The sequence below is a fragment of the Tachyglossus aculeatus genome, chromosome 19 (assembly GCF_015852505.1).
Source record: "Tachyglossus aculeatus isolate mTacAcu1 chromosome 19, mTacAcu1.pri, whole genome shotgun sequence".
Classification (NCBI taxonomy): domain Eukaryota; kingdom Metazoa; phylum Chordata; class Mammalia; order Monotremata; family Tachyglossidae; genus Tachyglossus; species Tachyglossus aculeatus.
The window spans coordinates 17,144,543-17,171,968 of record NC_052084.1 but is presented as its reverse complement, the minus strand read 5'-3'; the positions used below and the strand labels follow the sequence as shown (position 1 = coordinate 17,171,968).

At 46.3% G+C, this 27,426-nt stretch overlaps 1 protein-coding gene across 3 annotated transcripts in view; it reads left to right on the top strand.

Moving 5' to 3' along the window:
* BTBD9 (BTB domain containing 9) overlaps nt 1–27,426 on the top strand; it is a 295,479-nt gene that overhangs the window by 151,881 nt on the left and 116,172 nt on the right. For all 3 annotated transcript variants that reach the window (XM_038760759.1, XM_038760761.1, XM_038760758.1), the window contains one exon: nt 9,354–9,463. In XM_038760759.1, the coding sequence (XP_038616687.1) occupies nt 9,354–9,463 (110 nt within the window). The remainder of the gene's footprint in view (nt 1–9,353; nt 9,464–27,426) is intronic.

Genomic DNA, 27,426 nt, shown 5'->3' with positions numbered 1-27,426 from the left:
TGCTTGCTATGTGCAAAGCACTGTTCTAAGCACTGGAACAGATAATAATGATGGCATTTATTAGGCGCTTACTATGTGCAAAGCACTAGTTCTAAGCGCTGGGGAGGTTACAAGGTGATCAGGTTGTCCCAAGGGGGGGCTCACAGTCTTCATCCCCATTTTCCAGATGAGGTAACTGAGGCCCAGAGAAGTGAAGTGACTTGCCCAAAGTCACACAGCTGATAATTGGCAGAGCTGAGATTTGAACCCATGACCTCTGACTCCAAAGCCCGTGCCCTTTCCACTGAGCCACGCTGCTTATAAAAGATCTTTTATAAAAGATAAAACTAATCTCCTCACTGTACCTCGCTCTCGCCTGTCCCGCCATCGACCCCCGGCCCACGTCATCCCCCGGGCCTGGAATGCCCCCAATCCCTCTGCCCATCCGCCCAGCTCGCTCTCTTCCTCCCTTCAAGGCCCTGCTGAGAGCTCACCTCCTCCAGGAGGCCTTCCCAGACTGAGCCCCTTCTTTCCTCTCCCCCTCTCCATCCCCCCGTCTTACCTCCTTCCCTTCCCCACAGCACCTGTATATATGTATATATGGTTGTACATATTTATTACTCTATTTATTTATTCATTTATTTATTTTACTTGTACATTTCTATCCTACTTATTTTATTTTGTTGGTATGTTTGGTTCTGTTCTCTGTCTCCCCCTTTTAGACTGTGAGCCCACTGTTGGGTAGGGACTGTCTCTATGTGATGCCAATTTGTACTTCCCAAGCGCTTAGTACAGTGCTCTGCACATAGTAAGCGCTCAATAAATACGATTGATTGATTGATTGATCTTTGTAAAAGATACGCTCCCCTCCTTCGAGATGCTTGCAGTCCGACGCCACTCCTTTCCCACCAAGCCGTAGTTCTGGAGAGACTGAGCCAAGCCATACATAACGCATAAGACAAGCGCTCAAAATGGGAGCAGGAAGCAGCGTGGCTCAGTGGAAAGAGCCCGGGCTTTGGAGTCAGAGGTCATGGGTTCGAATCCCGGCTCCACCACATGTCTGCTGTGTGACCTTGGGCAAGTCACTTAACTTCCCGGAGCCTCAGTTCCCTCGTCTGTCAAATGGGGATGAAGACTGTGAGCCCCACGTAGGACAACCTGATCACCTTGTATCCCCCCCAGCGCTTAGAACAGTGCTTTGCAAATAGTAAGCGCTTAACAAATGCCATTAAAAAAAAAAAAGATAGCATCGATTCTGGAGAGTGACTTTTGACCCACGATTTTTAGGCTTTCCATCTTCTTTCTTTCCCAAATAAGCATTCCTTGCCGAGGCACTGTGTAATTATCAGTCGAGCATGATTTATAATTTACAACACTACAGATCAGCTAAAAGGAGGAGCTGAAGTTGTGCTGCTTGTGGTCACTCAAAGAGAAACCCCTTCTCCTCTCTCATGCCAGCCTACTCGCCATACCTCGATCTTGCCGCCGACCTCTCCCCCACGGGTGTGGAATGCCCACCCTCTTCGTATCCAACAGACGATCACTCTCCTGACTTTCAAAGCCTTTATTAAAAGCTCATCTCCTCCAAGAGGCCTTCATTTCCCCATCTCACACCCCATCAATGTTGCCCTTAAAACTTAAATCCACTCCCTTTGTTCCCCCGTCCCTCAGCCCTGCTGCACATATGTGCATAGCTGTAATTTATAAATATTAGCATCCGTCTCCCTCTCTAGACTGTGAGCTCACTGTGGGCAGGGAATGTGTCTACCAACTCTGTTATTTTGTACTCTCCCAAGTGCTTAGTACAGTGCCCTGCACCCTTCAATCTACAATTGATGTTTTTTATAGTTTTTATTAGAACCTAGTATGTATTAAACATCTTTCTAAGGCCTAAGGTAGATACAAGCAAATCGGGTTGGACACAGTCCCCGTCCCACGCGGGGCTACCGGTCTCAATCCCCTTTTGACAGATGAGGTAACTGAGGCACACTAAAGTGACTTGCCCAAGGTCACACAGCAGACGAGTGGCTCGAACCCATGACATTTTGACGCCCAGGCTGTATCCAGTATCCCAAGTATCCCAACTTGTACTTCCCAAGCGCTTAGTACAGTGCTCTGCACATAGTAAGCCCTCAATAAATACGATTGATTGATTGATTTTATTAAGCCACACTGCTTCTCCAAAAGCGTAGCGGACATTTGAAACGTTCAATTCGGTTTGCCGACGGGACGGACACCCCGTGGCGCAACCATTTCCCTTTGAATTTGGTCACGTCCCACTGTCATCTTTCTTCCAAAGCCACGTTTTTCTAGAAAGAAACGCTCCCCATATGTGGGTGCCATCTCTCTGGGTGGGCCGAGCAGATGCAGCCACGTGTGGGAGGGCGAGAAAGGAGGCTGAAAGCAAACTGTGATGGTTGGGCTCCTGCCTGCAGGATTCAGCTGCATCAGAAATGGTCAATCTGTTGCCTAGCTGCTTTCCTCAGCACTGTTTAAGTTTTAATTATCTTCCAACTGGCTGAACTGCTTGAGAGGACCTCAGAGAGAACAAAGAAGATGTTCTATATTTCCGGCAGCGTCCCTCTCTGGAATTGGTGAAGTCAGTTGTGTGCAGTGCCCTTATTATCAGTTTAAATCTGAGCCTGCTGTGCATTTGAGAAATGACATTGGAAGGGGGGGGGGGGGGAAGGGCAATAAAACTGTGATCTTTGGCTTTTATCCCGAAACAATTCTGTCAAGGAAAATACAGTATCTACCTCCATTGTTTTTCTCATGACCTAGAACCAGCCTCTTTCTTTTCTCTGCTCCATCCCCCCCATCTTACCTCCTTCCCTTCCCCACAGCACCTGTATATATGTATATATGTTTGTACATATTTATTACTCTATTTATTTTACTTGTACATATCTATTTTATTTTGTAGTATGTTTGGTTTTGTCTCCCCCTTTTAGGCTGTGAGCCCACTGTTGGGTAGGGACTGTCTCTATATGTTGCCAATTTGTACTTCCCAAGCGCTTAGTACAGTGCTGTGCACACAGTAAGCGCTCAATAAATACGATTGATGATGATGATGCAACGTGTCTAAAATGAGCAGGCCTCTTGTTTCGAGTTGGCCAGGTGTTAAGGGTCCGAGGCCTAGGCTCGAGTTTGGAGGGTTGAAGCAGAACTCTGGTTCTGAAGCTGGCTTCACCTTAGGGTCCTCTGACCCTGGGTGGAAGAGGAGAGGTGGGTTTTTCCCATTTTGTTCCCTTTTTTATGGTATTTAAGCGCTTACTATGTACCAGGCACTGTACCCCTGTTATGCCTGTTTCCTGCTGATGCTACCCTTCTCCAGCCACGGCTCCAGCCTCTCTCCGTTCCTACCTGTCACTGTCAAAGCAGCTGTCACCATTTGGGTGCGGATGGAGTGGGCTGAAGATAATTACTGTGGTATTTGTTAAGCACTTTTTTGGGGGAGGAAAAAAAGGCTTCTATTACGTGCTTTAAAATGTGCTGGGACCTGAACTAAGTGCTGGGGTAGATACAACCTAATTAGGTCAGACACTGTCCCTGTCTCAGTCTAAGCAGGAGGGATCGGATGCTGATATTTACAGGTGAGGAAACTGAGGCCCGGTGGAATCATAAGACCCAGGTCTCACAGTGGTAGGGCCGGGATTAGAACCAGTTGTGCTCTTTTCCATTTTGACCCCTGGGAACACCACCTCAAGTACCCCAATAGTAGTTCCCTCTTGTTAAATGGGGTAGCAAATGAGAAGCAGCACGACATAGCGGATAGAGCCATGGTCTTGGGAGTCAGAAGGATTTGGGTTCTAATCCCAGCTCTAATACTTGTGTGCTGTGTGACCTTGGGCAGGTCACTTAACTTCTCTGTGCCTGTTAACTCATCTCCATCCCCCCCATCTTACCTCCTTCCCTTCCCCACAGCACCTGTATATATGTATATATGTTTGTACATATTTTTTTACTCTATTTATTGATTTTATTTGTACATATCTATTCTATTTATTTTATTTTGTTAGTATGTTTGGTTTTGTTCTCTGTCTCCCCCTTTTAGACTGTGAGCCCACTGTTGGGTAGGGACTGTCTCTATATGTTGCCAATTTGTACTTCCCAAGCGCTTAGTACAGTGCTCTGCACATAGTAAGCGCTCAATAAATACGATTGATGATGATGATGATGATGATGATCTGTAAAATGGGGATGAAGAGGGTGAGCCCCATGTGAGAAATGAACCGCATCCAACCTGATTAGCCCACTGTGAGCCCACTGTTGGGTAGGGACTGTCTCTATATGTTGCCATCTTGTACTTCCCAAGCGCTTAGTACAGTGCTCTGCACACAGCGCTCAATAAATACGATTGATTGATTGATTAGCCCTCAATACAGTGCCTGGCGTATAGTAAGTGCTTGACAAATTTTTTTTAATAATGATAAGCTATTTAGTACTGTGCTTCCGAATAAAATAAAAGCTCCCTACTCTTTTAGTATCTTGACTTTGTAGACAAATGAGGGGGAAGTTCACTTGGGTGAAAACTCTAAGATCAGTATTTTATGCTTTAGTTTCATATTGTAGGAACTGAGATAATATTGTTTAGGAGGAATATTGAGACTGTTATACCCATTGTACTTAACAGGCTAATCAAGCTGATGTAATGTCCAGTAGCCAATTGCTAACTTGATCACCGGATTATGCAGTCGAGATAATAGAATCTACATTTATATAGCAACTTTTATCTAGATGCCTCTCCGAGCACTTTGCAAACTGTATATATTATTTGGCTTCCTATCACAAACACGATCAAGGGGGTTTACAATCTAACCCCTTGTGTGCAGCGGCTCCGGAAGCTCCCCTCTTCAGAGGGAAATATTCCATTTCTGGTATCTGCGCCAAAGTGAAATGTCTTTATCTCCAGGTGGAAAAAAAAATGCTTGGTTTTCCTTTGTATTTTGTACATTTTTTATTAAAAGGAGTCGGAAGAGACCCTGTTGTGTTATCCAACACCAACTCAGCGTTGACCGAAACTGAATTGAGTGGGCCGTAGATAGTTGGGTGTCAAGAAAGTGCTTTGAATGGATTTCCACCAAAGCTAAACGGCAAGCGAGGCTGAGGCCGGCTGCCCCAGCGTCAGGAGGGAAGTTGGGAAATGTCTAAAATTAGGTTTCCATCCCGGTTGCCAAGTTTAGCCTCCCTGCTCTTCCAGAAACCGGGCCAGGGGATAGTGTCGGATTCCAGAGAAGCTCAGACCTAAGTTCTTCAACAAAATAGCCTTCCCCCATTACCTTACGTCTTGGTTGAAGAGAAAGGCTGACACCTCTCCCCTAACCCACACGCACGGCCCTCCGCATCCAAAATCTGCTTGGGAAAAAAATCCCAGGCCATCACCACTGCACGCATTCCCACTTCCAGCAGCCGGCTCTGAATCATCATCTTAGGGAGAGGAGCAGATGGTTTGTATCAGGTGTGTGGGGAATTGCACAAACTTTAGTCTGGAAGCAAGCGGGAGGAAAAATAGCTGACGATATAAAATGTAAAGTAAGTCTTCTAAGTTAGAGGGGTTTTTTTTAATCAGTATTTACATTTTGTAGGTAGCGTGCTGCCGTGAATGTGGGGATAAAAGAACAAATCGTATCTAAGGATGAAACAATATCTTACACGATCAAGCGATGCTATTTATGGAGCGCTTTGTGCAGAGCCTGTTGTTGGGTAGGGCCCGTCTCTATGTGTTGCCAACTTGTACTTCCCAAGCGCTTAGTACAGTGCTCTGCACACAGTAAACGCTCAATAAATCCGATTGAATGAATGTACTAAGCGCTTGGGAGAGTACAGAGAGCAGTACAGAGTACAGAGAAGCAGCGTGGCTCAGTGGAAAAGAGCGCGGGCTTTGGAGTCAGAGGTCATGGGTTCAAATCCCGGCTCCGCCAATTGTCAGCTGTGTGACTTTGGGCAAGTCACTTCACTTCTCTGTGCCTCAGTTACCTCATCTGTAAAATGGGGATGAAGACTGTGAGCCCCCTGTGGGACAACCCGATCACCTTGTAGCCCCCTCAGCGCTTAGGACAGTGCTTTGCACATAGTAAGCGCTTAATAAATACCACTATTATTATTATTATTACAGTGTAACCGACTTGGTATATTCAACAGAGGTGGGTCACAGCCGAGGAAGCATAGTCCGCCCTCTCTGAATTGAAATCTGATCCCTCATAACATGAAGGAATATCTCAGTGCTTAGTAATAATAATAATAATAACGACATTTATTAAGTGCTTACTATGTGCAAAGCACTGTTCTAAGCGCCGGGCACTGTTCTAAGTGGTGCCTGACATGTAGTAAGCACTTAACAAATGCCGCAGTTGTTGTTATCATCATCACATATCCAAGTCGTTCATCCCCGTTCATTTACCTGTGAACTATCGTGTCCCTTTGCAAAGTGAAAGGAGGTAGCTGACCTAAGGTCGAATACTTGTTAGTGGCAAGTGAGACTCCAAAATAATGCAGACGGGGAAGAAGCCATGGTGTTGAAGAGCTACTCCAAAGAGTTCTGCAGTAGAGTTCAGACATCAGCCCAGGGCAGCAGCAAGAGAAGCCGATATTCAAGATATGAGATCTGGTATCGCAGGGTTTAAATCGTTCCAAAAGCTTTCCCTGATCAGGAAAATGCTGTCCAGCAAAGAAGCTGGGCTTTTATGTGCGTATGAAGAATTAGCTTAGTAACAGGAAAGTGGGAGGATAATTAAAATACATTTTTTTGGTGGCGGGACATGTTTTTTCTGTACAGAAAGTAACATTGATTCATTCAGTTTTTCTCCACTGGGTAAAATTTCTCACGGGGTTGTGGAGAGAGAGAGAGATTGTAACGCTTATGGATCCACAGTTCTACTCAGTTTCAGGGGTTGAGCCAGACTGTAACCCCTTTGCTTTCCAAGATAAATAATAATAATTGTGGTTTTTGTTAAGTACTTACTAGGTAGCAGGCACTGTGTGTTGCCAGCTTGTACTTCCCAAGCGCTTAGTACAGTGCTCTGCGCACAGTAAGCACTCAATAAATGTGCTTGATTCATTCATTCACTGTAGTAAGCACTGGGGTGGATCCAGACAAAGGTGGATACAGTCCCTGTCCCATGCGGAGCTCACACTCAACCCCCATTTTACAGATGAGGGAACTGAGGCACAGAGAAGTGAAGTGTCTTGCCGAAGGTCACAGGACAGACAGATGGTAAAGTCGGGTTTAGAGCCCATCATCATCAATCGTATTTATTGAGCGCTTACTGTGTGCAGAGCACTGTACTAAGCGCTCAGTGTACTAAGAGCCCATGACCGTCTGACTCTGATTAGAGCCCATGACCGCCCTTGCTCTGTCCACTATGCCTTGATTTATTCACTTCGAAGATAAGTCACTCTCAAGCTCCGCATACTTCCGAGGAAAGCGACTATGTTTTAATCTGCATCCTGGCCTAGGAGAAAAAGCAGGAGGGATGAGGGAGGGATGACACTGCCGTGTGTTGCTAAGTGACCCACACTCTTTGCCACCAAGTCACGCTGCTTCTCTACGAGTGCCATATAACACAGATTCAGTTCAAATGTATTGTTTACTGTGTGCAGGGTACTGTACTAAGTGCTTCTTATTCTGTTTTATTAGTGATGTGTATATAGCTATAATTCTACTTACTCTGATGGTATTGACACCTGCCTACTTGTTTTGTCGTCTGTCTCCCCCTTCTAGACTGTGAGCCCGTTGTTGGGTAGGGACCATCTCTGTTGCCGATTTGTACTTCCCAAGCATTTAGTACAGTGCTCTGCACACAGTAAGCGCTCAATAAATACAATTGAATGAATGAATGTTGCCGGGTGAGTCACTTTTTATCCCTTTTGGGCCTCAGTTTCTCATTTGTAAAATGGGGCTTAGCGGTCTGCTCACCTAGCCTCTCGGTTTGTAAGCCCCGAGTGAGTCGGACTCGGGAAAGTTGGGGAAAGGGGCCAGATTCCTGTCTCTTTGCATAGACTGAGCCCCTTCCTTCCTCTCCCCCAATATGTTTGTACATATTTATTACTCTATTTATTTTATTTGTACATATCTATTCTATTTATTTTATTTTGTTTCTATGTTTGGTTTTGTTCTCTGTCTCCCCCTTTTAGACTGTGAGCCCACTGTTGGGTAGGGACTGTCTCTAGATGTTGCCAATTTGTACTTCCCAAGTGCTTAGTACAGTGCTCTGCACATAGTAAGCGCTCAATAAATACGATTGATGATGATGATGATATATGCTTGTACATATTTATTACCCTGTTTATTTATTTATTTATTTTACTTGTACATATCTATTCTATTTATTTTATTTTGTTTCTATGTTTGGTTTTGTTCTCTGCGCCCCCCTTTTAGACTGTGAGCCCGCTGTTTGGTAGGGACTGTATATGTTGCCAATTTGTACTTCCCAAGCGCTTAGTACAGTGCTCTGCACATAGTAAGCGCTCAATAAATACGATTGATGATGATCAGGGATGTGTCCAACCCCAGCACTTAGCCCACAGTAAGTCCTTTACTAAATTTATATATAAAACAATTCTAAGCTCTCTTGGGGTTAAGTTCTTAGTACAGTGCTCTGCGCATAGTAAGTACCATTGATGGGTGAGTCCCACACTCAGGAACAAATGTAGGGCCTGGAGTTAAGCTCATAATAATCATTCATTCATTCAGTCGTATTTATTGAGCGCTTACTGTGTGCAGAGCACTGTAATAAGCGCTTGAGAAGTACAAGTTGGCAACATACAGAGATGGTCCCTATCCAACAGGGGGCTCACAGTCTAGAAGACTAGATTAGAAGACAATAATAATAATAATAATAATAATAATAATAATAATAAGCTATATGTTGAGCACTTCCTATGCGTCAAGCACTGTTCTAAGTGCTGGAGTAGATCTTTGGTTGTCAGGATGGATGCAGTCCATTTCCCATGTCGGGATCACCAACCTTCATCCTCATTTTACAGATGAGATGACTGAGGCACAGAGAAATTAAATGACTTACCCAAGGTCACACAGCAAAGTGGCGGGGGCAGGATTAGAACCCAGGTCCTTCTGCTTCACAGGCCTGTACTCTATCCACCAGGCCGTGCTATTTCTCAAAATATCGCTTCTTTCTCCCAGCCTCTGATCCCGCAGAGCACATCTTTCGGCAACCCATGTTCCACACTCGGAGAAATAACCTTTGGTTGTGATGTCGTCATTCGGATCTTTTTTAAAAACCGAAAAAAAAAAAAGCCTCTCGCCCGAGATGTAATCTCTCAGCGCAAAACGTTTAGCAGTGCTCTTGTACTTAATCATCATTCGGCTGATGCGCAGTGTGCTCAACGGAACTTCTCACCCTTTGTTTCCTCAGGTATATCCGAATAGTTGGGACTCACAATACTGTAAACAAGGTCTTCCATATCGTTGCTTTCGAATGCATGTTTACAAACAAAACCTTCACCCTGGAAAAAGGCCTAATGGGTAAGTCCTCCTTCTTATGTACCTGTGTGGAGTTTTAACGTATGTGACTCTCAGATATTTGAAGGAATTACCCCCAGCTCATCCTTTCCCCCCTCTCGATACGGCTCGAGAGAGTCCTCGGGCATCAGGTAGATATCATTTAAAAAATTAAAAAAAACGTGGTCCATTTTGTTATCTGGCTTACTGCAACGCGACGTTACCGTTATTTTCGTTTTCAGTAATAAGGATTATTACTCGGTAAATTTCGGGCCTGTAATTTTTGTGATATAATTTAAACCATGGGTAGAGTTACAGTGACTTCTTTAGGGTTTCATGTGAATTTGCTCTGTGGGGAGTATTAACGATGGATGAGTGAGGCTCTTAAAGTTGAAATCTGTTCCATTTTTACTGGTAGTTAACTTTACAGGGAATCTATGTCGTGTTGCTTAATTGTTCATCTTTTCCAACTCTGTCGAGGGAGACCATGGGTATGGGCAAAATGCACTTGACACTCAGCTGTATATTTCACTTTGATTCAGTCCCAATTCCCAATTTGCATTGTTGTTCCACTCTGCTAAAAAAGCACTTGTTTGCTATTTTGCTATATTTGGGTAGAGCTGATGCTAGTTAGCAAGGAAAACATTTTAGACACTGGGCAAGAAAAGCACATGCCCTCACTATTCATTGCCCAGGTGGTTTGCAATCCTGCAGTCGATTTCCCTCCTTTATAATTCCAGAAAATGGGAGTGGTTTTTCCCTTATCTCGAGTCTCGGACACTCATTTTTTCTTTTGCTTCTTTGAGATTTCTTGAAGATTAGATCCTAGGAGTATGATTTCACCAAGGACCTCCTTCCAGTATTCTTCTCTCCCTCTTGTCCTGATTTCATTAGGATGCAGGGGTTTCTAACTTGTTCAGAGTAACACTTGATAGCGCTTGATATTTCCCAAGCACGTAGTACAGTGCTCTGCACACAGTAAGCGCTCAATAAATACGAATGGACCTCCTTCCAGTATTCTTCTCTCCCTCTTGTCCTGATTTCATTAGGATGCAGGGGTTTCTAACTTGTTCAGAGTAAAACTTGATAGCGCTTGATACTTCCCAAGCGCTTCGTACAGTGCTCTGCACACAGTAAGCGCTCAATAAATGCGATTGAATGAATGAATGAATGTTGTAGTGTATTGCTCTGCACACAGTAAATTCATTCAGTCATATTTATTGAGCGCTTACTGTGTGCAGAGCACTGTACTGAGCGCTTGGCTACGACTGAATGAATGAATGTGTGCAGAGCATAGTGCTAAGCGCTTGGGAGAGTACAGTTTGATGGAGTCAACGGACACGGTCCCTGCTTACAGTGAGCTTAAAGTCTCGGGCGTTACAACTTGATAGCCTCTCCCCTTTCCTTCTCAGGTCTTGAAAATGCCTGACTTTGAGATTTGCCGAGTAAAGGAAAACAACTCGAGGATGGCTAGAAACAAGAGCGCGGGTGGTGATTTGTAGCTGCTCATTAGTTCTCCTAATTCTGAGGTACCTCCCGCCTCACAGAATTACCTCCCAACCCAGGAAGCCCTAGGATTAATTAGATGGGCTTTTTTAAACTCATAAAACACATTCCGCTTTTTGAAGCTAACCGCCTAGCTCATACTTGTTGCTGCATTTATTAGTGTGCTTTAGTTTAGAGATGGTTTGTTTGGAGTGGTTTTTTGGTACAATGGTGTATCTTTTTAGGAGAAAGGACTAGAGTTAGTAGATCTTCTGGACGGTGAGCTCGTTTTGGGCGGGGACTGCCTCTATTTGTTGCTGAATTGTACTTTCCAAGCACTTAGTACAGTGCTCTGCACACAGTAAGCGCTCAATAAATACGATTGAATGAATGAATCTTTTCCACGCCCAATCCTCAGTGTCCAATAAAGCATTTTCTTTCAACGGCTACCTAAAATGGGGGAGTCTTCATCCTCCCCTTTCATCCAGCTCCACTGCTTTTCTGATTCCAGGATGAGTTTATAGATAGAAAGGGCTCCAGACAGAGGGCTCGTGGGAGGTCAAACTATTTTACATAGAGACAAGATGCCCGGCGAATCTCCTTCCCTGTAACTCAGCATATCGTATTCCTCTCCGTGCCGTAGGAAAGATGAAAGTGATTCCTTCGACTTGAGGGGTTTTTTTCCCATCCCACTTTCAAGGTGAGCCGGAGAGAATGGAAATTGAGCTTATTAAGGGGACGTAAATCCTCCGAACGTGTCGGGCGTGGAGAATTTTTAACAGGCGGAAGAAGAGAGCTGTGAAGTAGGGGTAGGGAGGCTTTCGACCCGTGGATTGCTTATTTAGTCAAATTGAACGAATCAATATTAATGGAAAGCCAATAAGACAAGACAGGAAGATGGGGCGAGAAAAGAGATTTTTTTTTTATTGGACCCCTGTAGTTGCGGTCCCTTCTGGGGCCGCCGTAAGCTTTCCCCGCACACGACACGGCATCATCTGCGCCTGTCGTCATCCCGCAGCATAACGGGAGCGATGGGCGAGGTCCACATAAATGCAACGACTATTCACCGGCAGGTGAGCAGTAACTAGGTGATGTCCGGTCCGGATTCGGTAAGGGGAAGCAGCAGGGCCTAGTGGCTAGAGCACAGGCCTGGAGTCGGAAGGTCCTGGATTCTAATCCCGCCTCTGCCGCTTATCTGCCGTGTGACCCTGGGCAGGTCGCTTCACTTCTCTGGGCCTCAGGTCCCTCATCTGGAAAATGGGGAGGGACACTGGGAGTCCCTCGTGGGACAGGACTGGGTCCAACCCGATGTGCTCCTGTCCACCCCAGGATTTAGTGCAGCGCTTAGAATCAATCAATCAATCAATCGTATTTATTGAGCGCTTACTGTGTTCAGAGCACTGTACTAAGTGCTTAGAACAGCGCTCAGTGCTTAGAACAGTGCTTGGCACAGAGTAAGCACTTAATAAATACCATCATTATTATTATCATTACAGTCAGTGCCTGGCACATAGTAAGCGCTTAACCCTTCTAGACTGTGAGCCCACTGTTGGGTAGGGACTGTCTTTATGTGTTGCCAACTTGTACTTCCCAAGCGCTTAGCACAGTGCTCTGCACACAGTAAGCGCTCAATAAATACGATTGATTGATTGATTAACCAATACCATCATTATTGTATTGCTTCTGCAACCTACCTCCCGCTTAGACTACCATCTAAGATGATGCTGTCTCATCATCAACATCGTCATCCTCATCAGTGGTCTTTATTAAGTGCTTACTGTAAGCTCGTTGTCTGTTTGCCAACTTGTACTTCCCAAGCGCTTAGTACAGTGCTCTGCACACAGTAAGCGCTCAATGCGATTGAATGAATGAATGAGTGTTGTATTGTATTGCTGTGCACACAGTAAATGCTCAGCAAATTCATTTAATCATATCTTTTAGACTGTGAGCCCACCTTTTAGACTGTGACCCCACTGTTGGGTAGGGACTGTCTCTATATGTTGCCAATTTGTACTTCCCAAGCGCTTAGTACTGTGCTCTGCACATAGCGCTCAATAAATACGATTGATTGATTGAGCGCTTACTGTGTGCAGAGCACTGTACTAAGCGCTTGGCTATGACAATGAATGAATGTCTGCAGAGCATAGTGCTAAGCGCTTGGGAGAGTACAGTTTGATGGAGTCAATGTGAGCCCACTTCTAGACTGTGAGCCCACTGCTGGGTAGGGACTGTCTCTATATGTTGCCAACTTGTACTTCCCAAGTGCTTAGTACAGTGCTCTGCACACAATAAGTGTTCAATAAATACGATTGATTGATTGATTGCTTACAGTGAGCTTAAATCAATCAATCAATCAATCGTATTTATTGAGCGCTTACTATGTGCAGAGCACTGTACTAAGCGCTTGGGAAGTACAAATTGGCATCACATAGAGACAGTCCCTACCCAACAGTGGGCTCACAGTCTAAAAGGGGGAGACAGAGAACAGAACCAAACATACCAACAAAATAAAATAAGTAGGATAGAAATGTACAAGTAAAATAAATAAATAAATAGATAAATAGAGTAATAAATATGTACAACCATATATACATATATACAGGTGCTGTGGGGAAGGGAAGGAGGTAAGACGGGAGGATGGAGAGGGGGACGAGGGGGAGAGGAAAGAAGGGGCTCAGTCTGGGAAGGCCTCCTGGAGGAGGTGAGCTCTCAGCAGGGCCTTGAAGGGAGGAAGAGAGCTAGCTTGGCGGATGGGCAGAGGGAGGGCATTCCAGGCCCGGGGGATGACGTGGGCCGGGGGTCGATGGCGGGACAGGCGAGAGCGAGGTACAGTGAGGAGATTAGTGGTGGAGGAGCGGAGGGTGCGGGCTGGGCAGTAGAAGGAGAGAAGGGAGGTGAGGTAGGAGGGGGCGAGGTGATGGACAGCCTTGAAGCCCAGGGTGAGGAGTTTCTGCCTGATGCGCAGATTGATCGGTAGCCATTGGAGGTTTTTGAGGAGGGGAGTAATATGTCCAGAGCGTTTCTGGACAAAGATAATCCGGGCAGCAGCATGAAGTATGGATTGAAGTGGAGAGAGACACGAGGATGGGAGATCAGAGAGAAGGCTGGTGCAGTAGTCCAGACGGGATAGGATGAGAGCTTGAATGAGCAGGGTAGCGGGTTGGATGGAGAGGAAAGGGCGGATCTTGGCAATGTTGCGGAGCTGAGACCGGCAGGTTTTGGTGACGGCTTGGATGTGAGGGGTGAATGAGAGAGCGGAGTCGAGGATGACACCAAGGTTGCGGGCTTGTGAGACGGGAAGGATGGTAGTGCCGTCAACAGAGATGGGAAAGTCAGGGAGAGGACAAGGTTTGGGAGGGAAGACAAGGAGCTCAGTCTTCGACATGTTGAGCTTTAGGTGGCGGGCGGACATCCAGATGGAGATGTCCTGAAGGCAGGAGGAGATGCGAGCCTGGAGGGAGGGGGAGAGAGCAGGGGCAGAGATGGAGATCTGGGTGTCATCAGCGTAGAGATGATAGTTGAAGCCGTGGGAGCGAACGAGGTCAGTCTCTGGCATTACAGAACTATGGCTCCGGCTGTTTGCCCAAATGATCTGGGTAAACCGCTTCCGGATTTTTACCAGGAAAACCCTACGGATCCACTACCAGCAAGATTGCAGGTGGAGGTAGGGGCGTTCTGGGAGAGATGTGTCCGTGGCGTCGCTATGGGTCAGAGACGACTCGACGGCATAAGACTAATAATAAGTCTAATAATAATAATAATGATGACATTTGTTAAGCGCTATGTGCAAAGCACTGTTCTAAGCGCTGGGGGGATACAGGGTGATCAGGTTGTCCCACGTGGGGCTCACAGTCTTCATCCCCGTTTTACATCTGTCCCCTACAGATGAGGGAACTGAGGCTCAGTGAAGTGACTTGCCCAAGGTCACACAGCAGACGTGTGGTGGAGCCGGGATTCGAACCCGTGTCCTCCGACTCCAAAGCCCGGGCTCTTTCCCCTGAGCCACGCTGCTTCTCTAGACTAGACAAGAGACGGTAAAAATGAAGTCCAACTACTTGATGGTCGGTAGATGTCCCAAATTTAAAATCTTCCCTCAACTCCTGAGTGTCTTTCTCTCCCTCTCTCCCGCTCTGGTCATCCTCCACCAGTCGAATCCCACATCTCACGACACCTAAAGCCCATCATCTCTCCTTGGATGTCTTGCCATCCCCTTGAAATTCACACCACTAAGATTAAATTACTCGATTTTTTCTTCAACAGCCTAATCACTAATCGAGAAGCAGCATCGGAGTCAGGAGACCTGGGTTCTAATCCCAGCTCTCCCACTTGCCTGCCGGGTGACCTTGGGCAGGTCACTTCACTTCCTCTGTGCCCGTTTCCTCTTCTGTCAAATGAGATTGAATACCTGTTAATGATAATAATAATAATAATAATAATAATAATAATGAGGGTATTAAGTGCTTACTGTGTGCCAAGCAATGTTCTAAGTATTGGGGTAGATACGAGGTAATCAGGTTGTCCCACGTGGGGCTTATAGTCTTAATGCCCATATTATGGATGAGGTGACTGAGGCAAAGTGAAGTGACTTGCCCAGAGTCACACAACGGATAGGTGGCAGAGCAGGGATTAGAACCCAGGGCTTTTGACTCCCAAGCCCGGGCTCTGTCCACTACACCACGCTGCTTCTCCACACTTCTTTTCACTCGGCTGTTCTCTAGTCCCCTTAGACCGCGAGCCCCATGTGGAACAGGGACTGGATCTTCCAGACTGTGAGCCCACTGTTGGGTAGGGACCATCTCTATATGTTGCCAAGCACTTAGTACAGTGCTCTGCACACAGTAAGCGCTCAATAAATACTATTGAAAGAAAGAATGAATGAATCCGATCTGATTATCCTGTATGTGCCCCAATGCTTGGTACATCATAAGCACATAAAAATGTTATTATTACTGTTATTACTATCATTCTTATAGTCAAACTTGCTACTCTCCTACCACAAGCCAGCCCGCACACTTCGCTCCTTTTATCAATCAATCAATCATATTTATTGAGCGCTTACTGTGTGCAGAGCACTTGACTAAGCGCTTGGGAAGTCCAAGTTGGCAACATATAGAGACAGTCCCTACCCAACAGTGGGCTCACAGTCTAAAAGAGTGGGCTCACAGTCTAAAAGGCTAACCTTCTCACTCTGCCTCGATCTCGTCCATCTCTCCAGTCCATCTGGGATCGATTCCGCGTTCTGTTCTGAGTCGCGAGGCCTCGGGGCCCGGACCGAGGCACATCCAGCGTCCTTGACAGAAGGCTGTATTCGTGGCGTAGGAACGATTCAATTCAAAGATCCGACTCTGGGTTTCCAAATCCCGCACGGCTTCCCCGCTTCCCGTCCCGGAGCCTTCATCTCCAGCCGCCCCCCTGACCGTTTGATCCTCTCTGCCAGTTCACCCGTCTCCCGCGGTCTTCCCTCCACGGTGGCCTCCTCTTTTTCCCCCTTCTTTAATCCCAGCTGCCGGCTGCTCTTCTCTCATTAATCAAAGACCATCTTTGGGTTCGTCTCTGCCGAGAAGCCTCCTCACAGTAGGCAAGAGGAATGTCAGATTTTTTCGCTCTTATCAGGGAACAGATGAATAAATCAAGGCTCGATGTCGAGTCGCGATACCCTTTTAATGGGGCTGTGGTCTGTCTTGTCCCCTGCTTGGCGTAAGCCCTCGGAGAAGCAGCGTGAATTAGACACACGCCAAGGAGTGGGGGATACAGCCCGAGCTTGGGAGTCAGAAGGACCTGACTTCTAATTCCCCCTTTTAGACTGTGAGCCCACTGTTGGGTAGGGACTGTCTCTATATGTTGCCAACTTGGACTTCCCAAGCGCTTAGTACACAAAGTAAGCGCTCAGTAAATACGATTGATTGATTGATTGATTCTAATGCTGGCTGAGCCACTTGTCTGCCGTGTGTGGCCTTGTGGTAGGTCACTTCACGTCTCTGGGCCTCTGTTTCCTCATCTGGAACATGGGGATTAAGACTCCGAGCCCCATGTGGGGCAAGGATTGAGCCCAACGTGATGAGCTTGTATCTACCCCAGCATTCAGTACAGCGCCAGGCACATAGTAAGCGCTCAACAAATACCATTAAGAAAAGGGAGCCCTCCCGAAGCAGAGACCGTGTCTCCTGGATCCTTTCCTCCATCTGAGGGGCAATCATACTAATTATAGCACTTAATGTGTGCCAAGCACTAATTTAAACACTGGGGTAGATACAAGTTAATCAGGTTGGACACGGTCCCTGTCCCACATGGGGCCCCCACTCCTAGCCCCCATTTTACAGAGGAGGTAACTGAGACCCAGAGAAGTGAAGCACTGGTCACGCAGCAGACACGTGGCGGAGCCGGGATTAGAACCCACGTCATTCATTCATTCATTCAATCGTATTTATTGAGCGCTTACTGTGCGCAGAGCACTGGGAAGTCCCAGTCGGCAACATATAGAAACAGTCCCTACCCAACAACGGGCTCAGTCTAGAAGGGTGAGACGGACAGACGGAGGGCCTTCTGACTCCCAAGCAAGAGCTCTATCAATCATTCAATCAATCAATTGTATTTATTGAGCGCTTACTGTGTGCAGAGCACTGTACTAAGCGCTTGGGAAGTCCAAGTTGGCAACATATAGAAACAGGCCCTACCCAACAGTGGGCTCACAGTCTAAAAGGGGGAGACAGAGAACAAAACCAAACATACTAACAAAATAAAATAAATAGAATAGATCTGTACAGGTAAAATAAATAAATAACTAGAGTAATAAATATGTACAAACATATAGACATATAAGTAGGTGCTGTGGGGAAGGGAAGGAGGTAAGATGTGCTTCATACTAAACCAGATGCCCTGAAGATGCTCCTTAAATAGAAAGAAATGTTTGAGTTGGTCTGTCGGGAGCAACTCCCTTCACAGTCTGGATATTTTTACCCTGGTCTCTTGTTACCATTTTCAAGAGTGGAAGTGAAACTCATTGGCCACGGGCTATTAAGATTGTGATGTTATTACCGAAACTGCCAATAGGAACCAATTATGTTGATGGCATTTTTTTGTTTCCAGTTCCTTGTTACCTAGTAATTGGGCAGAGACCTCCTAAGTGAGCCTTTAAACAGCTGTGGATTTAATTAATATTCTTAACTACCCACAGAGCCCCTGCCTTGGACCTTGGGCGCTTTAGAGGCGGAAAAGAAAGTCTTTCCGGCTTAGATACACGGTTGTTGTCCTCAGTGAGTTTACATTCAGGTTCAGAGGAAGCAAACTCCCAGTCAAGGTGGTTAATCAATCAATCAATCAATCGTATTTATTGAGCGCTTACTGTGTGCAGAGGACTGTACTAAGCGCTTGGGAAGTCCAAGTTGGCAACATATAGAGACGGTCCCTACCCACCAGTGGGCTCACAGTCTAAAAGGGGGAGACAGACAACAAAACAAAACATACTAACAAAATAAAATGAATAGAATAGATATGTACAAGTAAAATAAATAAATAAATAAACAGAGTGATAAATATGTACAATCCCCATGACCTCTGACTCCAAAGCCCGGGCTCTTTCCACCGAGCCACGCTGCTTCTCTTAAAAAATGGTATTGAAGTGCGTACTACGTGTCAGGCACTGCCCTAAAGGCTGGGGTAGGTGTGAGGAAATCAGTTTGGCACAGCCCCTGTCCCACGTAGGGCTTAATTCGTATTTTACAGACGAGGTAACTGAGGAACAGAGACGTTGTGACTTGCCCAAGGTCACCCAGCAGACAAGTGGCAGAGCCGGGGCCCTCCGACGCCCACCGTGATCCTTCCACTAGGCCACCCTGCTTCTCCTTCCGCTATTCTCCGGGGCCCAGGGACCAACTAAGACCTGTGTCTTCCCCAAAGTTCTTGCAATTGGAAGGGATCCGAAGAATATTATCTACTTCAAAAGGAAGAGGGAACCTGCTTAAACCGTTGTCATTTGGAAGGAAGGAATGCCTGTGTTTAAAGGTCATAGCCGATGAGGGCTTCAAGATTTGGAGAGGAAGCTAACACATATTTCTTTAGTGCAAAGCATCTATATTATATTCCTTATATTCCTTATATAGAGACGGTCCCTACCCAACAGTGGGCTCACAGTCTAGAAGGGGGAGACAGAGAACAAACCCAAACATATTAACAAAATAAAATAAATAGGATAGATATGTACAAGTAAAATAAATAAATAGAGTAATAAATATGTACAAACATATATACAGGTACTGTGGGGAAGGGAAGGAGGTAAGATGTGGGGGACGAGGGGGAGAGGAAGGAAGGGGCTCATATATACATTTATATATGTATAAACATATATACAGATATACAGGTACAGTGATTAAATGTTTGGTAGGCAGACTGCTAGGGTGATCTATAGACATTTCATTTGAAGTAATAGACTTGAAGCTCCGCTCCCAGGAAGCCCTGTTTCCCAGGGGGGAAAAAGATAAGGTCCGCTTATTTAGAAATCACTCAGACATTAAAATCTTTGAACCGGTTCATTTCCAAACCAGCAGAAAATGCCTGTCAGGTGAGCTGGCAACATCTGCCGCTTCTGCCTCGGAAAAGGATCCGGGAGGTGAGCAGCCTCGCCTAGCCGAAGAAGCGAAAGCCTGGGAGTCAGAGGTCCCGGGTTCTAATCACGGCCCTGCCCGTTATCTGCTGTGTGACCTTGGGCAAGTCACTCCATTCCTCTGGGCCTCAGCTTCCTCAACCGAAAATTCAGGACTCAATATCTGTTGTCTTTTGTACTTAGACTGCGAGCCCCATATTCGTTAGGGTTTGCGTCCAACCTGATTAACTTGTAGTTACCTTGTATTACCTTGTACCTTGTATTTAACTTGTATTTAGAGAAGCAGCGTGGCTCAATCAATCAATCAATCAATCAATCGTATTTATTGAGCGCTTACTGTGTGCAGAGCACTGTCCTAAGCGCTTGGGAAGTACAAGTTGGCAACGTATAGAGACAGTCCCTTCCCAACAGCAGGCTCACAGTCTAAAAGGCTCAGTGGAAAGAGCCTGGGCTTTGGAGGCAGAGGTCATGGGTTCAAATCCCGGCTCCGCCAATTGCCAGCTGTGTGACTTTGGGCAAGTCACTTCACTTCTCTGGGCCTCGGTTCCCCCAGCTGTAAAATGGGGATTAAAACTGTGAGCCCCCCGTGGGACAACCTGATCACCTTGTAACCTCCCCAGCGCTTAGAACAGTGCTTTGCACATAGTAGGCGCTTAATAAATGCTATCATTATTATTATTATTATCACCCCAGTGTGTAGAACAGTGCTTGGCACATAATAATAATAATAATTATTGTGGCATTTGTTACGCGTTTACTATGTGTCTCCCCCTTTTAGACTGTGAGCCCATCGTTGGGTAGGGTCCCTATATGTTGCCAACATGTACTTCCCAAGCGCTTAGTACAGTGCTCTGCACACAGTAAGTGCTCAGTAAATACGACTGAATGAATGCCCGGCACTGTTCTAAGCGCTGAGGTGGCTACAAGAGAAGCAGCGTGGCTCAGTGGAAAGAGCCCAGGCTTTGGAGTCAGAGGTCATGGGTTCAAATCCCGGCTCCACCAATTGCCAGCTGTGTGACTTTGGGCAAGTCACTTCACTTCTCTAGGCCTCAGTTAGCTCATCTGTAAACTGGGGATTAAAACTGTGAGCCCCCCCAGGGACAACCTGATCACCTTGTAACCTCCCCAGCGCTTAGAACAGTGCTCTGCACATAGTAAGCGCTTAATAAATGCCATCATTATTCTTATCATATAAGCAAATCGGGTTAGAAACCGTCCCTGTCCCGCATGGGGCTCGCAATCTTGATCCCCATTTTACAGATCTGGGAATTGAGGCCAAGAGAAGTGTGGCCTTGACAGCAGACAATCAATCAATCAATCAATCAATCAATCGTATCTATTGAGCGCTTACTGTGTGCAGAGCGCTGTACTAAGCGCTTGGGAAGTCCAAGTTGGCAACATATAGAGGCAGTCCCTACCCAACAGTGGGCTCACAGTCTAAAAGACAAGCGGAGGAGCCGGCCTAATAAGTGCTTGACAAATACCATTATTGTGGTTGCTATATTGGTAATTATCATTAGGGTTAGTTGGGGAAGTTAATTCAGCAAAAGCCAGCTAAGCAACAACAGAAGTTTCCCCTCTTACTCAGCTATGGAGTGGACGTTCACATCGGCTCTAATCCCGCATACCCCGGCTGCTTTTTGCCTTCACGGTCGCCGTTGCTGGAATGACGCTCTATAAATTGAAGGGGCCTTAAGATTTTATCGTAATCTTCTTACCGAGCTGGGTGAGCACACGAAGACTAATAGGGCGGTGTAGATTTTAATTCGCTACTTTAACGCTCATACCCCCCTCGGTATCCCAAAGTAATAAAGGTCTGCATTAGCTACAAACCCTGCAGTGATTTTTTTTTTTGATTTTTTGGTAGATAAGTCAGGCATATTAGTCCATGTCCAGGGCCTAGAGCAAGTTAAGCTTCTGCCCTTGAGGTAATCAAAAGCAGCAGCGTTCAAATAATTGTGGGGTTAAGGGGAAGAGGCAATAGCTACATATGTGTGGATTTGGCATCCTTCTTCCTTCTTCAGTCGTATTTATTGAGCGCTTACTGTGTGCAGAGCGCTGTACTAAGCACTTAGGAAGTACAAGTTGGCGGCATATAGAGATGGTCCCTACCCAACAGCGGGCTTACAGTCTAGAAGGGGGAGACAGACAGCAAAACATATTAACAAAATAAAATAAATAGAATAGTGAATAAGTACAAATAAACAACCCCGTCAGCCGGAGAAGTGTAGCTCAGAGCTGGTTGTGGGACACGTTGCTACGATGTGGGATGGACTTTCCCCATCGTATGACTGCCTGTAGCCTCACTTAAATCGTATTGGAATACTGTACTCTCCCAAGCGCTTAGTACAGTGCCCTGCATAAACGCTCAGTAAATGCGACTGACTGAGTAGATCCCAGTGGACACAGGCGTATTAGCCGACCACCAACTTGTACTTCCCAAGCGCTTAGTACAGTGCTCTGCACACAGTAAGCGCTCAATAAATACGATTGATTGATTGACCACCAAGGGGCCGAGAAGAGCAGGTGCCAAGGAGTAGCGAACCCTAAAATCAGCCCCCGGTTTGGGCTGTAGTTGGGTTGGTATTTTTTGAGCACCCACTCGACGCAGTGCAGTGAGTTAAGCACTTGGGAAGTGCAAGTGACTCAGCGTGGCCTGTTGGAGAGAGCAGGGGCCTGAGAGCCAGAGAAACCTGGGTTCAAATCCTGCCCGTGCCAGTTTTTTGTGTTTGACCTTGGGCCAGTGACTTCTGTGTGCCTCAGTTTTCTCAGCTATAAAATGGGAATTACGTACCTCTTCTCCCGCCTATTGTGAGCCTCATATGAGACAGGGATTGTGTCCATCCTAATAAAGCCGTATCTACGCTTAGCAGCAGCGTGGCTCAGTGGAGAAGAGCCCGGGCTTTGGAGTCAGAGGTCATGGGTTCGTATCCCAGGTCCGCCACATGTATGCTGTGTGACCTTGGGCAAGTCACTTAACTTCTCTGGGCCTCAGTTCCCTCATCTGTAAAATGGGGATTAAGACTGTGAGCCCCACGTGGGACAGCCTGATCAGCCTGTATCCTCCCCAGCGCTTAGAACAGTGCTTTGCACATAGTAAGTGCTTAACAAATGCCTATTATTATTATTATTATTATTACGCAAGCGCTTAGAACATTGTTTGACATATAGTAAGCGTGTGACACGTACCATTTTTAAAAAAACCCAATGGGCATGTTTCCTGCTCACAGAGAGCTTACATTCTAATGGAGGAGTCGGGAAAAAAAAACATTTATAGATAGTAGTCAAGGTAAAGATTGTACAGTGAAATAAGTTTATCCATTTTCAGCCCTCTGGGTATAAGTTCACAAGCCCTCAAGATAGCCTGGGGGTTTGTACATACAATCCCACGTCATACAATCAGTTGGGGACACCATGTCAGGGTAGTAATAATAACAATAATAATAATAATTGGCATTTGTTAAGCGCTTACTACGTGCAAAGCACTGTTCTAAGCGCTGGGGAGGATACCGGGTGATCAGGTTGTCCCACGTGGGGCTCACAGTCTTAATCCCCGTTTTACAGATGAGGTCACTGAGGCCCAGAGAAGTTAAGCGACTTGCCCAAGATCACACAGCAGACATGTGGTGGAGTCGGGATTCAAACCCGTGACCTCTGACTCCAAAGCCCGGGCTCTTTCCACTGAGCCACGCTGCTTCTCTAGTCCAGTGCTCTGCACACAGTAAGCGCTCAATAAATACGATTGATTGATTGATTAATAGTAGAATTTCAGGAGGGTGAAGAATTTGGGGCTGAGCTTTGGATTTGGGGAAAGAGGGAATTCAAAGGAATAAAGAGAGTGTTGGGGAAAAGCAGGCGGAGAGAGCAGATGGTTGTGTTGGTGGAGAGCTGGAGGCCCATCGTGAGGAGGTTTTGTTGGCTGTGGCATGAGACAGGAAATCAGGAGATGGTTTCGAGGAGAGCTGTGGGCCAAGTGAGACGCTTCAGGAAGATGATAATGATACTAATAATAATTATGGTATTTATTAAGCACTTACTATATGCCAGGCATTGTTCTAAGCACTGGGGTATTTATTGAGCACTTACTGTGTGCAGAGCACTGTACTAAGCGCTTGGGAAGTACAAGGTGGTAACATACAGAGACAGTCCCTACCCAACAGTGGGCTCACAGTCTAAAAGACATATTTATTGAGCGCTTACTGTGTGCAGAGCACTGTACTAAGCGCTTCAGAAGTACAAGTTGGCAACATACAGAGACGGGCCCTACCCAACAACGGGCTCACCGTCTAGAAGGGATTCGAACCCACGACCGCTGACTCCTCTAAGCTCTTGCCACGAAGCCATGCTGCTTCCCTAGAAAAAAGTGATCAGGTTATCTCACAGGGGGCTCACGGTCTTCATCCCCGTTTTCCAGAGGAGGGAACTGAGGCCCAGAGAAGTGAAGTGACTTGCCCAAAGCCACCCAGCTGACAAGTGGCGGAGCGGGGATTCGAACCCACGACCTCTGACTCCAAAGCCCGGGCTCTTGCCGTTGAGCCACGCTGCTTCTCAAATGGGGCTTAAGGCTGAGCCTTATGCCGGGGAGGGATTCTGTCCAACCCCAGCTCTTAGAACAGTGCCCTGGTATGTAGTAAATGCTTTAAAAATGCTCTTATTCATTCATTCATCCATATTTATCGAGCGCTTACTGTGTGCAGAGCACTGTACTAAGCGCTTGGGAAGTACAAGTTGGCAACATATAGAGATGGTCCCTCTTATCTTTTCTGCAACTCCTTTTTCCCTCTTCCCTGGAGTTGGGTTTTCCTGGGAATGCGTGTCTGGGGTTGCTTTGAATGTCTTTGCCGTAGGCTCCCTCTCTAGACTATAAGCTCATTGTGGGCAGGGAACGAGTCTGCTGATTCCGTTGTACTCTCCCGAGCGCTTAATACAGTGCTCTGCACAGAGTAAATGCTCAGTAAACACGATTGATTGTGCAGATGCTTAGGAAAGGACACGTGAGCTAAAAAAGGAAAACTGAAGTTCCAGAAATCTCCCTTGGAGCTCTAGAAAATCTGGGGCCTAGACACTATGTTCTTCAAACTCATTTACCGTCATCGAAAGGAGATACTGGCGGGACCCAAGAAACAAATCATGTAAAATCTCTGCCTAAGGACAAGCAAGAAATCAGGTCAGTTGGCGCTTAGTCGTTTAGTCATCGCCCCTAGGTGCTAACCCGGGCCATTTAAAAAATAATCTCCTTATTGGACCATTTTTTAATTGATTTGAGGAGCAGTTTGCACAAGGAAGATCGTTTGTCAGACATATAACTACCTGGCATGCAGTCTGCATAATGGCAGTTAAGGTGCGATAAGAAGCCCCGCAAACAAGCAATAAAAGCTTAAAAGGCGTGATTTCTGGCAGTAGATGGGGTATAACAGTTTTATATCACAGTGTTTTACGTATGTGGCATCTTACGTGGGAAACAGTTAACCGCCAGTTATGACATTTTGGAAGTCAGGGTGAAGAGCTAGAAAGCAGGCACGGAGGCGACACCCCAAAATGGGGCTAGTAAATGACTAGCGACCTCGGGAAAGGTCTGACCTAATTATCCCTGCGCTAATGCCGCTCGCTGGTTTAGTAGCAATTTGTGGTTCATTGTCATGATAAACAAGATAATTGATATAAATGAACGCGATCACGTGAAATTGTTCCCTAAATGCATGTTTTTATTTGGGAGGTGTAATTTGCCTTATGGCACATTACCGTTAATCTTGAAATGGGAAGGTTTAACAAAGTACCCTACACAGAGGAAGATATTAGGCGAGTCGTCTCTTAACCAGAGGTGACGTAAATATTTGGTGTAACTAGGACATTGCCGTGGTGGGGGGGGGGGGGGGGGAGATTAATGGCCGTATTAATCATATTAATCATATTAATGGAGCATGCACATTTTCAAAGGTGACATTTACCCTTTAAACTAGAAGAAAAGGGTCGCAGCAAATGGAAACCTGCCCATTTTCATCCGAGGGTGAAGGCAAAGTAACTAGATGTTGGAATGAGGTCTTGTCCGTTCTTGGTTCCCCCCACTTAGGAAGCGTTCCCGCCACAGGCTAGAAATGGGCGTGTTGGGGGTGGGAAGGATCCTCTCGGGAAATTATCATTTTTAATTTTTTTAGATCTTGGCACCTGACTTCCTCCTCCTTGTGCCCAGGAGCACTGGGAGTTTGCTCAGCTGCAGGGCCCAAGAGTCAGCGTTCTCGAATACTCCGTGTAATTTGGCACGATCGGATGTCTCTCTCTAGAGGGTCAAGGACCCCGCAAGCAGAAGGGGCCGTGTAATCTCTCTGCCTCCCGGGAGGCCCCCGGTTGAAATCACTGGCAGGCGATTTGAAGAACCTTTTTCCAGTGATGTGTTTATCTCCGTCGACACCAGGCTAGGCGGCTGCTTTTTTTTTTTCTCTCTCTCTCCCCGCTTCTACATAGTATGCTAAAGAAGAAAGAGTAAAAAATGGGTAAAGATTAAGAGAGGTTATAAAAAGAAAATGAAGCGTCCTTGGTTCTCCTCCAGGGAACGCCGTGTGGAACTCATGAATCACGATGAACAGTCAGAGCCTCTGGGGGGAATTGTTATTTTTTAAAAATTATTTTTTAAAAATTAATACAAAATCATTTATTTGTCTTTGGGGCTGTCGGCTGTAAAGGCAATCTCTGCTACATAAAGGAGAGGAGAAACGGGGAAATACAGTTTCTGCTCGGGCTTTGGATTTTGCTGCGTTATCAGGAAGCTCTTCAAAGGCCCAGAACTACCAAGGTGGTTGTGCCGTCCAGCTTGAATGTCATCTTTTCACCGAGAGGATGTGCTGGTATTACCCTGTCCCCAACCCCCCTCCATCCCTTTTTGGAAAGGTTAGCCTTTCTTCAGCATTGTATAGCTTTTCCCCAGGAACATCTGTCAGCTTTGCGGTAAGCACACCCTGAGGAAATTACGGACATGTGAAGGCAAACCCAATACCCCTGGGGCTTGCTTCCCCACAGAACCAAGCAGTCACTCGGTCCGTTTCTCTTTTCACCGCTCCCCTTTGCGCCCCAGATTTGGAAATTCTTGCAGTGTGACTGTGATTTTCCTCCCTGTGAACTCCTCCTTCTAATGCCGTAGCCAAAGATGCTTCTCTCCCAGCCACTCTCCCGGCGATTACCATTCGGAAAGGCGGGCGGCCCTTTTGTTTAACGAAGGAACTATCATATAAGCGGTGCAGTGAGTGTCCCTCAGCGTGATGACTCAAACGATCTCACTGCGATTCGGCCGGTGGGTCCGAAATTGCTGCGCCCAGCAGATATCGACCCCACGGGACTGCCTTCTCTCTCTCTCGTGGACAGCCGGCTGTATATGACACTAGCAGGTGTTAATAGTTTTGTGCGAGTCAGAGGAAATGTTATTTGGTCTTCCTCCCCCCAGCTTTCTTCATTCACTCATTGTCGTATTTATTGAGTGCTTTACTCTGTGCTGAGCACTTGGGAGAGTACAAAACAGCGACAAACAGACCACATCGAGCTCACAGTCTAGTCTTCACAGTTGGTAAAGTTGCCCTTTCTGCAGAGTCCCGAGAGGGCCGCAAAGCTGCTGCTGCTAATAATAATAATAAATAAATAAATGATTATAATGTTAGACACTTACTATGTGCCAAGCCCCATTCTAAGAACAGGGGTAGATACAAGGCAGGGCTAACAGTCGTAGTCCCCATTTTGCAGATGAGTTAACTGAGGCACGGTGAGGTTGAGCGAGGTCGCATAGCAGATGAGTGGCGGAGTCGGGATTAGAATCCACGACCTCTGACCCCCAAGCCTGTGTTGTCGGCACGGAACGGAGGAACCGATAGGCCCGGGTTCTGTTTTAAGTAACGATTCTTGTAATATCTTGAATTTC